This window comes from Cynocephalus volans, chromosome 3 (assembly GCF_027409185.1).
Source record: "Cynocephalus volans isolate mCynVol1 chromosome 3, mCynVol1.pri, whole genome shotgun sequence".
NCBI classification, from domain to species: domain Eukaryota; kingdom Metazoa; phylum Chordata; class Mammalia; order Dermoptera; family Cynocephalidae; genus Cynocephalus; species Cynocephalus volans.
In genome coordinates, this window is record NC_084462.1 from 27,624,140 (window position 1) to 27,641,921 (window position 17,782).

The 17,782-nt window shown below is 40.4% G+C and overlaps 1 protein-coding gene across 2 annotated transcripts in view; it reads right to left on the reverse strand.

Annotated features, from left to right (window-relative positions):
- Positions 1 to 12,859, reverse strand: part of BAZ1B (bromodomain adjacent to zinc finger domain 1B) — a 72,773-nt gene extending 59,914 nt beyond the window's left edge. For both annotated transcript variants that reach the window (XM_063090124.1, XM_063090123.1), the window contains exons 1-3: positions 12,429 to 12,859; positions 4,060 to 4,176; positions 63 to 207 (exon numbers count right to left, since the gene is read on the reverse strand). In XM_063090124.1, the coding sequence (XP_062946194.1) occupies positions 63 to 207; positions 4,060 to 4,176; positions 12,429 to 12,535 (369 nt within the window). In that variant the 5' untranslated portion in view covers positions 12,536 to 12,859. The remainder of the gene's footprint in view (positions 1 to 62; positions 208 to 4,059; positions 4,177 to 12,428) is intronic.
- Between the last annotated feature and the right edge of the window lie 4,923 nt (positions 12,860 to 17,782).

Sequence of the window (17,782 nt, forward strand, 5' to 3'; positions counted from 1 at the left end):
ATCTATATCAGAAGCTCCAACTCTGATAGTGAATCAAATCCTGGGAAAAAATGGGCACTTACCTCAAAGTCACACTCTTCTCCCACAGCATATTTGGTCATGATCTCCAACCAAGCAGTGTCTACTAACTTCTCTAAGGAGGCTGTGTTATGGTGAACCATTTCCAGAACAAGTTTCTCATACCAGGCAGGGAACTCCTCCTTCAAACTAAATAAATGTTATTAGTTACCAAGAAAACACAGAAAAATCTATCCAGAGATTTCATTCAGGTCAATTCAAACATTTCTTTCTTTCTCTCTCTCTTTTTTTTTTTAAAAAAAGATGACCGGTAAGGGGATCTTAACCCTTGACTTGGTGTTGTCAGCACCACGCTCACCCAGTGAGCTAACCGGCCATCCCTATATGGGATCCGAACCCGTGGCCTTGGTGTTATCAGCACCGCACTCTCCCGAGTGAGCCACAGGCCGGCCCTTTCTCTTTTTTTTTAAAAGACAACTTTTTTAGAGCAGTTTTAAGTTCACAGCAAAACAAACATTTCTTTAGCAAATACAGTATACACAAAGCACAGGGGAATACAAAGACTAAAAACCATACAGTTTACAGGAAAACACAAGAACGTTTAATTAACTTTGTCAAACTGACTTATCCAGGTTAATTTTCTCATCCATAAAATGAAAATAATAGACACATAACTAGTAAGGTTGAACATTTTCCCATCAGTTTGGTTTTTTTTTGTAATGGACTTCTTTTCAGCTGTGAATTGATTCACATGCTTTGCCCATTTTTTGGTTAGATGAATATAACTTGATTATATTTGTGTGACGTCTCAATCAATAAAATGCTTTCATAGGTATTCATTCATTTAGTTTTCACAATACCTGTGAGATGTCTAGAATTTTCATTTTACAGGCAAGGAAAATAAAACAGGAAAGGTTAACACGTTGGAAAGATGACTAGAACTCCAAAGCCCTTGCAAAAGTAAAATAATGAGATACTACTTTCCATTTCTTAAGCTAGCAAAAAAGAGTTTTCTTGACATATGAACAAGTGAACAGTGCAAAGTGGCACACATACACTACTGATAGCCTGTTTCAATCTCTTTTGAAAGAAATTTGACATTTATCAAAACTGTCATATATGCGCAAAGATATTCACTGCTCAATTCTTTACGGTAGCAGAAAATGGGAAACGACCTAAATGGATAGTTGTTATATATCCAATTTTGACCAGAAATTTTAATACTTATTTGAAGTGGGGTGGGGAGAAGGGGGTAGGTAGGAACAGGCATGAGAACATTCGTGCAAATACCAGTATTAGGTTTATTACCATGTTACAATGTGGGGAAAATATTATCTATCACTCTCTGTTCTATTCATCACTACAAATGTTCCTCCAACTGACTGCTAGACTTAGAATCTCTTACCATACTCTTACAATTAATTAATCTACTGAGTTATCTGCTATACCCTAGTCACAATCAATATGCTTCTAGTCTGCCTGCCTTTGTTAAGGCTATTTGTTACCTTTGTACTCTCCCCACTGTCCTCCTTTCCCAGCTTAATCATCCTTCCAAGATGTCCTCAGACTTCCTTAATTCCATGAGGCCTATCCTGGCCCCCAGAAATTCACTCTTTTCATTAAGCCTCCTAGTCACTCATTCAGATTTAAAACTTCTTTGTTAGGGCCGAGCCCGTGGCACACTCGGGAGAGTGCAGCGCTGGGAGCGCGGCGACGCGCGCGGCGACGCTCCCGCCGCGGGTTCGGATCCTATATGGGAATGGCCGGTGCACTCACTGGCTGAGCGCCAGTCACGAAAAAAAAAAAGACTTCTTTGTTAGTGGTTACTTCTGAGGAGTCAGGTTCGACAATCATGTTCAGATTCTCTTATTAATTCTGTCATTTACATTTTTGTACAATTGTGCATTAATTTTATAATCAGTAAAAAGATTCCTACTTTGAATAAAAATTTCAAAACCTTTCTTTTTCAATGATCCCTTCCCTCACCCCCTATATTCTATTAGCTACCAAATCACATAAAGCATTTCCCAAGTGTATCCTATAGAACGTCTCTCTCATGTAATGGGTTCTAAGATCAAATAAATTTGAAACCCACTGGACTAAACCAAAAAAAATATTTAAAATGCTAATGTGCATTATGACTTTCCAGGAAAGTCTGCAGTGGTTTTCCAAGTTATGGCCAAATAACCCTCTTTTTAGGAAGGATTAGAGAATCCATCTCATCCTTTCTATTCCCAATAATGCCATGCTCTCTACTGAATACTATTCTAGCCTACAAAGACTCCCACCTGCCTCTTCCCTCTCTAACTCACCCTACACCCTACTTCCAGATTAATCTTCTCAAAGCTCGACTTCAATCATTATGCCTCCCCTGTTCAAATATTACTGCTGTCCTCCATTGTTCACTGAATTAAACAAAAATGCCTTACCTTGTTTTCCACAATTTGGCACAAAATATCCTTCAAGTTTCAAACATCATTTTCTTTGTGAAGTCTCATGAAGTTTTCCCTGACACCTCCAAGTCAGTGTCTCTGGCCTCTAAATTCCCACTGTACTTCATTCTCTTTGTGTGTAGGAAGGCAATTTATTTTTCATTTTGAAACTGAATTGTCTTATTTGTTCCTAACAGTTTTTCACTTAATTCTCTTTGGGTTTTTCAGGTACATATCATAACACATGCAACAACTCACCTCTTCTCCTTACTACTCTTTATAGTCTTTATTTTATTGTAGGCTAATGGTGGTATCTTTTATTTGCAAAGAATTTTCACACACATTATCTTTTTGTCCCAAAAAGACATCTAAAGAAGGTAATGTTATCTCTATTTGCAAAGAGCAAATAATAAGTGCTTATATATCTCAGATGATTGTGCTAGGCACTGTTACTAAATCAAGAGTAAGTCAAATATGAATCCTGCCCTCAATAAGTTTACAGGTTATTATAGGGGTCAACTACAGCCAATGAGCCAAATCCAGCCTGTTTCCAGTTTTTATGAATAAAATTTTATTAGACCTCAGCCACTCTCACTCCTTATAATATTTATGGCTGTTTTCATAGTATGGCTTCAGAGCTGAGCAGTTCAAATTGAGGCCTTAGGGCCCATGAAGCCTAAAATATTTACACACTGTCCCTTTACAGAAAAGGTTGGCTAACCCTTGGTCTAGTACATTAAACAAACTATATATATACAGTATATAAATGACACTAATCCAAGATGGAATGACACAAGTGACCCAAGCAAAAAAGAAACAGGCACCAGATTAACAGATATGACTAATTATTAGTCAGTGATGGAGCCATTACTAAAACCTAGGTCTCAACTGAACTACTGTTCTGTTATACCAGCAAAAGAACAGAATTGTATTAGATTACTAAATTCTATGCTCTCTCTGCTTATCTGCTATCAAGATGAGTCCATGAGAAATCCACAGGAATAAAGTCTATTCCAAACTCCCAAAAGCACTGTTTTATCAACCCTCATTTCTACTTATCTTTCCGTATGCACCTGCCCAAATTCTAAGTGTTTGCTTTGAGAGAATATCCAGACAACTAGCCACTTTGAACATAGACAGGATGTTAAGATACCCAGTTCGACCTTCCCACTGAGATAAACTGCCCTCAAACTGTGTATTTATTTTTGACAGCTGCTGTAAATATCATCTGAAATTTCAAATAACCACAAAATAAAGACAACTTTCTGATGATTTGGTGCCTCCATATCACTTCTAGATCTTATCAGCTTCCTTTGCTTAGAACAACATTTCCAAAGTATTTACAAGATAAAAGTATGGAGCAAGAATACTCAAAGTCCTGGTAAATACATAAGTAAGTGCACATATAACTAAATATACACTCCACACGCTTTTCAGCTAGCAAAATGCCACTAGGCGAAGGCAACAAGAGAACAATACAGTATACTAATGTAATATATTCCAATTTGTGCCCCATAAATTTAAATAAAAATACTGTTTTAGGGTTAATATTCCCCCTTTTCCTAATACTGTGAAGATGGTGCCAGAGGGCAATGCTTCTACTACTTACAGTTCAGCAACTTCCTGTTCTTCCTCCCAGGCCTCCTTGTGTGTTAGCTGACTGCTTCCAGTACTTTTACACGTCCAAATGCGCTCACTGTATCTTTCCAAGCGAGCTTCATACTCTCTGTTGGTAGTGGTTCAGGAAAACAATATGCAAGCAACAAAGACAACTATAAAATACTTATAACAGGGAAAAAAAATTGACAGTATCCTTTCTATAATATACAGCGTGAGAACATAAAAATGGAATCAGGGTTTACAAGTGGCAAACCCAAAAAGCAAGATGATAAAGACTAAAGTGTAATTTAAAAGATTAGAAGAGTTTGCATGTTTTACGAATAAAATATTAATATTTTAGTACAAATGTGATTTCCTCAATTCACCAAAGTTCCATTTCACAAGACTCACACAGTACTAAAAATTCATAAGAGGGCTGGTTAATTCAGTTGGTTAGAGCAACTAGGTTAGCTCAGTCGATTAGAGCCTGGTGCTCATAATACCAAGGGCAAGGGTTTGGATCCCCATACCAGCCAGCTGCCCAAAAAACAAACAACAACAACAAAAAAAAAAACTTGAAAAAATTCATAAGAAAAAACAAAGGCAAAATAAAGTCATAGGAATAAGAACTTAAGGCAAATGGAATTGTTACACAACTTCAGTGGTCAGCAAATTTAATCAGTACACAGTAAGATGAGATGACTAGACCACTTTCACAAGCAGTTTGGAATAACCTTGTGCATATGCTAACGACCCATTTACCCACAGCCTTGCAGTCTACCTTGGAAAACACCTGTTGCTTCTTGGAGTTTAAAAAATAAATTCCATGAAGTCCTAAAAAATACTTTTGATATATTATTTATCCAGTCTTTATGTGTCTCCAATAATACTACATCCACAAGATCATTTATTAGTAGTTGTTCAGTCTTCGTGAGAGAGATGGGGAAGAGAACATCATATACATTAGTGCCATATATGGCAACTTTCCACATCATTCCAACGGGAATTCACTATCGGCCAGCCACATTCAAATTCAAATGGCAAGTAACTAATTTACTTTTATTCACAGCAACAGATGCTATGCAAGAAAATAAACTGACACTACAACTAGAGAGTTAGCGGCCAATCCCTGTACTTTCCAAGTGACACGTTTTATAGTGATCAAAATAAAAGTATTTAAACTCAGTAATTATCACCTCACAACTAAACAGTATTCATTTTTAACATATGGAGATTCTGAGTTTTCCAGTTATGACTGGTGAAAAGGCATACAAAAGGGACAAGTCCATAGGTAATCCAAAATAATATTTTTAGCCAATAACATAACACCTTCACTCGCTGTCAATCTTTCTACAGATCTGCCAAAATTGAGGTAGTAAGTCCATTTTCCTCACTGAGGTGGTGCTAATATCTGAGTGATAAAACAGAGGACCAGTAAAAACCAGGAGTCAGACTTCCATATAAATTCCTATGTAAATTCAATCACTGAAAATTTATAAAAACCTATACCCAAAGAAAAGGAATTAACAGGATGGCTTCCACAGAAACATTATCACATCCCAAGGTCAAGGGTTTTGATCCCTGCACTCCCCAGCAGCCAAAAAAAATAAATAAATAAATAAAAACATCACAAGAGGATGGATTTGTTTTGTTTTTGTCTGTTTGCACTAGGGGAACAAAGAGGGGAGGTAAAAATCAGTACAGAGAATCAGTAAGTAGATTTATTTAAACTTTCTAAAAGCTTGATAACGTTCTAATACATTGTTTGGCTACATTTAAGAAATTCACTGTTATCAGAGAATATAAATGAGAATATATTAAAGAATATGTCCAAAAGGACACTGAGTTTTTATTAGTTACTTTAAATAGTAGGAATAGGGCTGGCCGATGAGCTCAGTTAGTTAGAGTGCAGTGCTATAAACCAAGGTCAAGGGTTCAGATCTCTGTACTAGTCAGATGCCAAAGAAAGAAAGAAATAGTAGGAATAATATGTCCAGCCCATTCTCCTTAGATCTAGACCCATGTGGCCAACAGCATACAAGATTTGTATCACCTCCATGCCTCAGGGATACCTCAAATTCAACTTTTTTCAACTAAACTCATATTACCCTCCCAAACCTGCTCTTTAACAGATATTCCCCATCTCACTGAATGACCCTAGCATCCAAGTGAGAAATCAGGGAATCATCCTCATCTCTTCAGCCCCTAACTGCAACCACTTATGTATTTCTCAATTCAGACCTTTCTCTCCAATAACAGAGCCATTATTTAAATCCAGCCTCTGATTCTCATTTCTCACCTAGACATAACATTTTTTTTTTTTTTTTTTTTGTCGTTTCTTCGTGACCGGCACTCAGCCAGTGAGTGCACCGGTCATTCCTATATAGGATCCGAACCCGCGGCGGGAGCGTCGCCGCGCTCCCAGCGCAGCACTCTACCGAGTGTGCCACGGGCTCGGCCCTAGACATAACATTTTAAAACATTTTTACTGGCCTCACTTGTGATCTTCTTCTCTGTTCCTTCGTGCTTCTCCTGCTATGTGTACTTAACCTTTTTTTTTTTTTTTTTTTTTTTTTTGTCTTTTTCGTGACCGGTACTCAGCCAGTGAGCGCACCGGCCATTCCTATATAGGATCCGAACCCGCGGAGGGAGTGTTGCTGCGCTCCCAGCGCCACACTCTCCCGAGTGCACCACGGGCTCAGCCCAATGTGTACTTAATCTTGTTTTTTAAACCCAGGTCTCCTTCTGATTAAAAATCGTGTTTGCCCTCAGGCCTTCCAAAATACAGTATGTTCCCGCAGGTAAGCAATCTTCTGGCCCCCAAAGAATTGAAAAATCACACCACCAACCAAGATTCTGTTGAGCTTTATTTGCTGTGATTTATAAAATTATTTTTTTTCACACAAATATATTTAAATACCAAATATTTATTTGATTATGGTTTTGCAAACAATGAAAGTCTCTTTTACCCTGATAGTTATCTTTTCAACCCTCCTTTGAAAGTCCCTGCTTACCTACATGGCATTCTCCTGCTGGGTCACCTCTCCATTCCCATAACTTCAAATTATTATCTATATGCTAATAACTTCTATCCCCAATTCAGTCTCCTCTCTAAACTCCAGACCCATATATCCAATAGTAATATGGGCATCTCCACTTGGATATAAACAGCAACTCAATATAAGAACGTCCAAGCTCAGTTGGTTAGAACACAGCTTTGTAACACCAAGGTTAAGGGTTTGGATCCCCATACGGGCCAGCTGTCCCCCCCCCAAGAATGTCCAAACTGAACACTTCACACTTCACTTCCCCTCCCCCCACTCATAAGCAAAACAAAAGAAATAAACACTTGCTGCTCTTCCAGGGTTCTCTATTTCAGAGAATGATATTACAATCCAAGTGAAAACCAAACATTATCCTTGACTCCTCCCCAATCACCAAATCCTGTCAAATCTACCTTATTTATCTCTGAAATCCATCTATTGTACTTCTCTCCACCTCAAGGGCTAGTAAATGTATTCAGACCACCATTATCTACTGCCTAGATTATCTCAGTGGCCACATCACTAGTCTAGTTGCTGCTACTCTCAAAGCTGGAGACCCATTCTCAACACTGCAGCCACAGTGATCTTCCTAACCCAAAAGGCTGTTTCTTTCCTATTCAAATTTTTCAACAGCCTCCATTAAGTTGAAGGCCAAGTCCAAACTCTTCAGCCTATCTCACCTGTGTGATGCAGCCCTTTTTGGTATCTCTCACCACTTAGTAACCGCATCCCCATTCCCCCTTCTTCACATGAAACTTCAATTTTTTAAATCAAGAACCTTCAAACTCACACTCACAAACTCATTACCTCAGCTGAGAATATGTAGTTCTCTATTCTTCATCTAACTAAATTTTAATCATCCTTTAGATCTCAAGTTAAAAATAACTTTCCCCAGGAAACATTCCCTGAACCTTCAAATATAGTAGATTGTATTACTGTTTCCAACTATTCACCTCCTTTACACAAGAGAATTTTACATTTCCACCCACTGCCATGTGGCTTACAATGCCTCCTGTAAAGAGGAATGTACATTCCCGCCCCAATGATGTTGGGCTTAGCCATATGACTTGCTTTGACCAATAAATGTGAGCAGATGTAATATATGCCACTTCCAGGAAAAGACTTAGGAAGTCATTAGATTTTCCTCCAGCTCTCTCTGTCACTAGAAAGGCATGTCACATTTACAAACTGCTCCTTCAGCCTGGACCTTAGAATAAGAAGGACCTTAGAATAAGAAAAATGCACTTCTTTTTTTAACCTGTTTTTCCTTTTCTAAAAATGTGACTATTAGAAAATTTTGTTATGTGTGGCTCATATTATATTTTTATTGAACAGCACTGTAAATCTAAGGTATACATCTTACAACAAATGCCCTCTGACAATATTAAGTCAAAAAAAAAAAACAAAAAAAACTCTTTTTTCTTTTTGGCAGCTGGCCAGTAACAGAAATAGAACCCTGGACCTTGGTGTTACCAACGCCATACTCTAACCAACTGAGGTAACCAGCCAGCCCTTTAACGCAAAATTTTTAACTGACAGTCAAATTAATTTCAAAAGTGTAAAACTGAAATTCGTACCACAACCCTTAACATGTTAAGAGAAAGCGAGAAAAAATAAAAATGTAAAGGGGGGGAAAAAGCCCATTGGAAGGATATTGAGTCAGCTGCCTCTAAATCCTATTTCAGATTTTAGGTTACCAAAATAAGTCACTCACTCTCAAATAACCACTCAGAGCAAATGCCAATTGGGATTTTTATGTTCCAGCAACTGCTGCACATATAATTGCAGACAAAATGTCAAAGCAATTCTCCAAAGGTTGTATAAGCTATAAATGATAAGATATCTTCAAATCCTAGACTATCTCATTATGCATCTACTTTTTCATGAGTTCAAGAGGTACCTCCTTACCACAATATGCGGCTGCTTTTTCTCTTTAGCCCTGTAAGGACTGTTTCTTCAATAAAGTACTTGACAGCCTGAAAGGAAACGGCCCACAAAAGTATGGAGGTTAAAAAAGCATAATGCGGGGCTGGCCAGTTAGCTCGGTTGGTTAGTGCACAGCCTTATAAGACCAAGGTCACAGGTTTGGATCCCCTTACTGGTCAGCCACCAAAAAAAATACAAATAAAAAAATAAAAAAGATAACTACAACCCTACAATTTCTAAGTGAGAAGATGACAAATACTGTAGCATCAACTCAAGACATGCTTTTTACTGTATCTTTTGGACCAGATTGCCATTCCATTAAAAATAACTCTAATATCGCATAATTTGTTACTTTGAAGTAATTAAATGATAAAAATCAACATAAGAGTTCAATACTTCAATTGCCCAATAAAATCGTGTCTTGCAACTACAATTTAACTCCATCTACAGCTCCCCCACTCCTAAAACATGCTCTAGTCACTCCTGTGTAGAGCCAGATTAACTGTATGAATAACAGCCCTTCATTACACCATCTCTAAATTCTCAGACTACAAAGGTCATAAACTAGCTGTTTCTAAGTTTTAGAAACTAAGACAGATGAAGTAATATAGCAAAAATATTAATTAACCTACAGCAGGCTGCTCATAAGCTTCAGTTCCTGCTTAAAACCCATCTTGACTTAAACACAGTGTATCATCCTATTGTCAAATAATTACATCAAGAATTGATTCTGATAAAGTTAATGTTTCCGAACTAAGATCTAGAGTCCTGCCTGTTGATACTACCCTAGGAAGTAATGTACCATACTCAAAGCTACAGTACAATCAACATGATCATCAATATATGACACCCATGGGCCGGCCCGTGGCTCACTCGGGAGAGTGCAGTGCTGATAACACTAAGGCCACGGGTTCAGATCCCATATAGGGATGGCCGACTAGCTCACTGGGTGACCATGGTGCTGACAACACCAAGTCAAGGGTTAAGATCCCCTTACAAGTCATCTTAAAAAAAAAAAAAAAAAAAAAAAAAAAGATATATGACACCCAGTCATTAAATGTGTGCATTATTCACAACTTCCACTCTGAAGTTTAAAGATGATGCACAATATACCTTCAAGTACATACCAACCCAAAGTTTTAAGTCAATAAAATATCATACAAATGCACTATAGAGTATACACGCAATCAAGAGGTTGGTATTAAGAGAAAATTAAAGTATCAAATCCTATTAAAAACATTAACTGTAAGTATAAATTGAGAACTGGGAATAACAATACTTCAAATGCAGCTGTTACCCAACCACATATTTGTTTTCTATGAAACCACTAATAGCCTAATAAATACACCAATCTGCTAACCATACAGTACAATTATTTAAAAACGATCCTCAAAGTGCTTCCACTTGCAGAAATTCCCAAGGGAGCAATCCCCCCCCCCCCCCACATATAACACAGTTTAAGAACTATAAGGGTTCTAAATTCTGCTATGGGAAATAAAAAAATGAAGAATGTCTATTAAATACATACCACTTACAAGTCAGGTTTCAGTTTTCAACTGTCATCATTAACAGAGAAACTTTTATTTTATCAATGATTTAATTACGTGACATGAAAAAGCCTATTGTTGCCAGTCCTAAATTAGCTATCTACAGCCATTTTTAAAATAGTTCAGTACCTGTTATAAACTTAGAACTTATCTCTCCTCTATGGCATATTTCTTATACACTACTAGAACCAGATCTGAAAAATTAACTCTGATAAAATTAGTATGTGAGCAACCATCAACAGCTCAAAAAATTAATGGCATTTGAAAAGGATATGTCAGATCCCCACAAGTAAGTTTTTACTCCACCGGGCTTTTGGAGTGTTATTTTTTAAAAGTAGGGTACCTTTAGAATAATGCCCTATTTAATAGAGCTACAAAACTCCAAAGCATTCCAAAAGTCCTAACAGGACAAGAAAAAGAACCACATTACCACCCCCACTCCACTTAAATGATCCTTATACCACAAACTGACACAAAAAGCGGACTAACATCTAAGTTAATTAAAACTGAAGGAGTAGCATTCCACATTCTCCTCTTGATTTACTTACAGTGACGAAGTAGTGAGGGCACTGAATTCTACTCCTGACTCATCATTTACAGAGCATGAGACTTTAACAAGCCAACCTCAACTCTCTGGGCCCACCTGGCAAAGCCTCCAATATCCATTCCAGCTCTGGATGCTACAGGTATATTTCTTCAAGAGCCTTCCTACAGCATGGACTCATTTTCCAGGTCCCTTTGTATATAAACACCCAGCATTGACAGACTGCACTCAAACAAGAATGAGATTATTCTATAAAGTACAACATTAAAGCGAGAATCAAGGAGAAACTAAATAGGTCGCATGGACATTTCCTCCTATAATACAGAAGCAAATAAGAAGATACTACTAACAAATCAAGTCCTTCCAAAGGGAAAGGACTGATAAAACTAACAATACGTACATCAGTCTTCACTCTGCGGCTTTCTGTACACCAAAGAAAGCTTTATTCAGAAATCTTTTTTTTCACACGTAAGCCTCCAAAAGGATTCATCTGGCATCAGTATTAAAAAGTAAATAAAGGCGTACAACTTTTAAGTAAAAAATTATGCTTGTGCAAGAAATCTTACTCATTAGGAGAGAAGACACTTTCTATTTAAAACATCACATTCCTAAAACACAACACAGAAATTTTAGTATGTCCTGGTATTTTTAAAAAAAAATGTTTTTTTAAATACCAATCTCCTTCTGAATCTCCAAAATTTCAAACCTGTGTATGCCCCAGGAAGGAAGGCATCAGCTCCGAGTCAGTTTTTTTTTCTCTCCTTTTCCTCCAAGTCTGCAAATTCATTCTTGGTTTTGTATCTCATGGTCCTGTCAGTTCATCCCCGACAGGACCACCCGGGAGGAGAAAACCACAAGCGCCCCAGCAGAGATCGAGTAAGACGCAGTGGAGACTTCTATGAGCCGGATCACGAGGCCGCGTTGGTACAATTTCAAAAACTTCAATAGAAGGTTTAATTTAAATTTTAAAAAGGAAACCCCGTTCCCCCCAGTGCTTAGGGCCTAAAGCCAACTTGGGGAGGGAGACGGTTCGCTGCTCGTCAGCGAGGCCTGGGGACAAAGTGCCAGGCTGGGGAAAGGATGGAAGGCACGGGGCTCCGGGGGCGGTCCGAGTGGGCCCGCCTCTCTCCAGGGCCGGCTTGCGCCCCCCGTCCGGCCCCCAGAACGGCGGACTCGGATGCAGCGTCCGGGCCGGCGCGCTGACAGCTGCCCGAGGAGCGGGCTACGCAAGCGGCCCGGCATGGAGAACCCCCCCACAGCCCGCCCCGGCCCAGCCCAGCCCACGGGCGGCCCGGCCGGCGCCTCCAGTAAAGGATACTCCCGGGTGCGGAAGGCCTCCTGAGTGTGTGGGATGGTGAAGAGCGGCTCCTCTCCGGGAAGCGGTTTCACCAGCGGGAAGGGCTTGCGACCCAGGAGCGGCGCCATCGCGGCAGCGGGGAGAACGCACGGCTCCTCGCCGACCCGGGAGCAGCACTAGGCCCCGCGGCCCGGAGCGAGCGCCTGGCTCCCGGGGAAGGGTGGGGGAGGGGAGGGGTGAGAGGGCGGCGCGAACTCCGTCTCCCTCACTGCTGGCTCGGCCGCGCGAGAGCCATGGAGCCGAACGCAAAGGCGCAGAGCTCCCACGCACACCGCTGCGCCTCCCGGCAGCCCCCGGCCAACCTTCGCAACGGGCCCCCACGGCCGGCAGTCACGACTCCTCCTCAGCTGCACCGGAGGAAATTATTGAAAAATGGCGGGAGATTCCCCTCCTCCCCCCCAACCCGGCCAGCACACACTAACTTGCTCCCCAGTGGCGCCGGTGGCGAATGCCCCAATAGGCGGAGAGCTGGTCAGCACTCACAGCCTACTGGCTCAGAGGAACTGCCGCTCTGCGTCCGGGACCCACCCCCTGCCCCTGCCGCGTAGTTAGGTTGCAGCGCACTAGAGGGCAGTCTGAAGAGGTGAAAGGTCACATTATGTAAGTGCCGGTGACAGGCGCGCGGGCACCCAGCGGCGGAGTTAAAATTGGAGGACAGCGGGGGACCGAAAGGCCTAGAACTTAAGGAGGTCAGGCCAGAGAAGCCCCCTTTCATATACAGACACTGCGCCATCTGTCACCGACGGCGACACCGACATCCGGGCACCACTGTCCGTGTGGTGCGCCGGAAGGGGGAGGGGGAGCGCGCGGCCAGGGGCTTTGTCTTTACACTTGTGCTCCGCCCCCTCCTTAAAGGCGCCGCGCTCGGCCACGCCCGGGGATGCGCGGGTGGGGCTGAGATGCCAGGAAAGGTTGGCGGGAAGTAACCCCAAAACCTTCCCCAAGCAAAGGTTCTGCTGATGGACAGTTTGAGCCCCAGCCTTGCTCACCCCAAAGTTAACTATTCAGGGCGAGTGTGGTTGAGATCTGGATATTAGTATTATGCTTGTTTCTAGGGGCGTGCTGGAAAGGATAATGTCGAAGCTTCTTTGGGAAACCATATTAAAAGACATATCTATTAAAGATACATCCATTCAAATAGTACTCACTAGCACCTACAATGTTCCAGGCCCTATGCTGGGTGATACAGGGGAAAAAAATAAGACACAGAGACTGACCTAAAAAAATAATTGATAGACACAAATAATTACAGTTCTACGTGATGAGTGCTGTACAAAGTGCACAATAAGGGCCGGCCCGTGGCTCACTCGGGAGAGTGCGGTGCTGATAGTACCAGGGCCACGGGTTCGGATCCCATATAGGGATGGCCGGTTATGTTGACATCACCAAGTCAAGGACTGAGATCCCCTTACCGGTCATCTTTAAAAAAAAAAAAAAAAAAACCAAAGTGCGCAATAAGAAAAGAGCAGGGCTGTCCGGTTAGCTCAGTCGGTTAGAGTGTGATGCTGCTAACACCACGCCATATGAAGTCGAGGTACCCTAGGGAGTCATCCAAAAAACAGCTGGAAATTCTGAGGATGGCAGCGGAGGCTGGAGATGGGGGTTTGTGGGCACAGCCATCAACTGGAGCCCCAGGAACAACCATAAGAAGCTAATTAGGGGTCCCAAAATAAAGAGCAGTGCTTACCTGGGAGAGATGGAATTATGGTTGATTAGATTCTCCTTTATATTTTTCTATATCTTTCAATAAAAAGTACATATATTAGTTTTTCTATAATGACTATGTATTAGTTTTACAATATAGGAAATAATAAACTTTAATGCAACTCTTGCTGGCTGGATGTCCTCCATTTCTATGGTTCAAACTTACAATGGAGATGACTAACACAGGACTTGAACATCTTGCCCTGAAGATGTCAAAAGAAAAATAAAAGACTAAGCTAACAAAACTGAATTTCCTTCTGTAAAACTTTCATTGATTCCAGGTGCCTACAAAACCTTTCTTTTTGAGTTTACTCTTCCTGTCCGTTTTTAGGGTTCCTAACTCCCAGCAAGCCTCAAATGGACCACTTCCTCCCTATTCCCGGAATTCACTGCACTCATTCGTAAACACTGCCAGAAGTGTATTTCTTTCTCTTCTGTGCATCCGAATCCTCCATTTTCTTCTTGATACCATCTCCTGATTGTTCCAGCCCACATCCCCTTTCATTGAACCCTCAAGGTTTTTAAAATCATAATTTTAGCATAATTAATTATTCAATGTACTTTCTTTCCCAATGTTTGAATGAACAAATTAATAATAAAGGACAGAGATTAAATTTTGTAGTTTCCAGAACTTCTACCTACTGTCTGCTCAAAGTCAGCTGTGGCTGATTATCTACTGGAATAACTCTCTAGAGATGCACAGCACATTTCCTTGTGCTGATCCCCACTTAGTAGTTTTATGACATGAGCTCATCAGCAGGGCCTGTTTTTGTGGTCTGTGTCCTGTGGAGCTATGCCCTGTCACACACCCGTCCTTCATTGATGCTGACACATACCCTTGCTTAGTTCCAGCTTCTGGCTGATCTTTTCCTGCCTGTCCTATTGGTTCCTCAAACTCAAAACATCCCAAACCTAGTCTTTTATCTCTCTAGTCTCTATCATCTGCTCTGTGTGGGTTTTATTTCTATGAATGGCCCCACCTTCCTCTCAATCCTGCAAGCTCAGCCCCCACCTCTCGAGCTCTGCAGCCAGTCAACCAGATAACATCAGTTCTACCTACCTAATATCTTGAACTACTTCCCCTTTCTGCTATCCCCATAAGTGTCCTACTTCAGGCCTTTAGTATTTCTGGCCAAAACTACTACATTATAGTGACTTTCTGCTTTAAAAATGTTTTAGATTATATGAAAATCATGTATTTTTCATGGGAAAATGAGCATAGCTCCAAAAAGAAACAGAAAAACATAGCTAAAAAAAAAAAATAGTTCTACAAAAAGCAGCCCTGCACTACTCTCTCCTGCCCACTTCCTGCTCCCTTTGGCATCCATTTTCAACTCATAAACCTGCTTCCTCTGGTATTTACCTCCATATTTCTAAATAATAGATATATAGTGGGCCCTCGGTATTTGCAGGTTCTGCATCCTTGGATTCAACCAACCATGGATTGAAATATTCAGCAAAAAACCAATAAAAAAATAACACAAATTTAAAAAATAAAACCACAGTATAACAACTATTTACATAGCACCAGCATTTGTATCAGGTATTATAAGTAATCTACAGATGATTTGAAGTACATGGGAGAAAAAATAAAGTATACGGGAAGATGTGCATCAGACATGCAAATACTACACCATTTTGTACACTTGAACATCTGCGGATTTTGGTATCCATGGGGATCCTGGAACCAATCCCCAAAGATACGTAGGGATGACTGTATTGCTATTTTTTAGTTTGTTAGTCTTTTTCAGTTTTAAATATTAGCTGTTGATCTTCCTCAATGGAAGATGAGGACTTAGCCCTCTCATGTTCCCCCATAAACACCACACACATCCACAAACATATTCCCCAAATAATTATATTGCAATTGTTTCAATCAATATGCAGTATATAACTTATGATTATGTATTACAGATGGCCCAAGTAGTGAACTGATTACACTTCCCTTCTTGTTTTCCCTGGATTGCTTCAGTCTTTTACTTGGTTTTCTCTGTATCTACAAGTCACTTCTCCATCCTCAGACTATCACCTCTCAATATGTGCGAACACCTCAAATGGGCAATGTCCTTCCACTGTCTCCCCACCTCCTTTCTCTTTCCTCTCCGTATTTTCCACACCGTGTCACTCTCCTGTTCACAGCTTCCAATGGCTCCTAAAGCTACCAGAGTAAAACCAAACTCTGGCCTGACCTGCAAGACCTTCCACAATCTGTCCTCAATATTTCTACTACTTCCCTCAAACTCCTTACTCGTTGGCAAAACCTGGGCTTATGTAGGTTTGTAAATACTATTCTCCCCTAAAAGATGTTCATTCTGATTTATGAAATTATTTATATGGAAAGTTCCACTAAGTTAATTACATATTAAATCACCTTTATTGAAAAGAACCGAATTACATTAAATAAGAGCTCTCCCAGAAAAGTGGGCATAATGGTGATACATAATAACCAATACCCCTTAGAACAGTGGTTCTCAACCAGGGGTGATTTGGTTCCCCAGGGGACACTTTGCAATGCCTGGAGACATTTTTGGCTGTCACAACTTGGGGAGGGGGTTGTATGGTGCTACTGGCATTTAATGAGTAGAAGACAGGGATGCTGTTAAACATCCTACGGTGCAGAGGACAGTCCCCCATAACAAAGAATTATGCCTACAATGTCAATAGTGCAGAGATTGAGAATCCCTGCCTTAAAATAATGGGCATGCATAGGTAAATAAGCAAGCTGCAAACTAATAAACCTTTAAAAACAAACAAGATACCCATTCACCCAACTCCCAAAAAAGGTTCTTCGAGACTAGAGACTTAAATGTACGATCTAGATTAGATCCTGGACCTGGGGGGGTGGGAAAAACTGCTATAAGTACATTATTGGGACAACTGGGGAAATTTGAATATGTTCATACTAAGATTATTGTATCACTTTTAAATTTTTTTTTCATTGCTAAATTTCTCGAGTTATGATTATGGTACTCTGGTCATGTTGCAGAATGTCTTTGTTCTTAAAAGATACAAGCTCAAGTATATAGGGGTGAAGTGTCTATCTTGGTCTGTTTGTGCTACTATAACAAAATACCCGAGACTGAATAATTTATAGAGAACAGAATTTTATTTTCTCACAGTTCTGGAGGCTGGGAAGTCCAAGATCAAGGCACCAGCGGGTTTGGTTGTCTGGTGAGGGATGCTGTCTGCTTCCTAACATCCAGACAAAATTTTCAAGGCCCAGCTCCAACGCCACCTCTTCTACAAGTATAAACCTATAATCTCAAAGCCTCCAAGATTTGACTCCAGACCATCAACGACCTTCTCTACCACACCAGACTATAAACTCCTTAAAGGCACAGACTACATACGTGACAGTTGTGCTTGACAGAGAACCCAGGACAAACATTTACAAATATTTGTAACATTATGTCATTTTCCAGGATGACAAGTCACATAGGCATGGATCCCGTGCACTCACCTTTTCCATACTCCAGTGTTCTCTTGTGCAAAATTCATTAAGCTTTGTTGATCTTCCTTAGCACTCACCCACATTCAATGTATTTAGAAAGGTGGGCTCATTGTATTTTCCTTAGTAATTTTTTTTTTTTTTTTTTTTTTAAAGATGACCG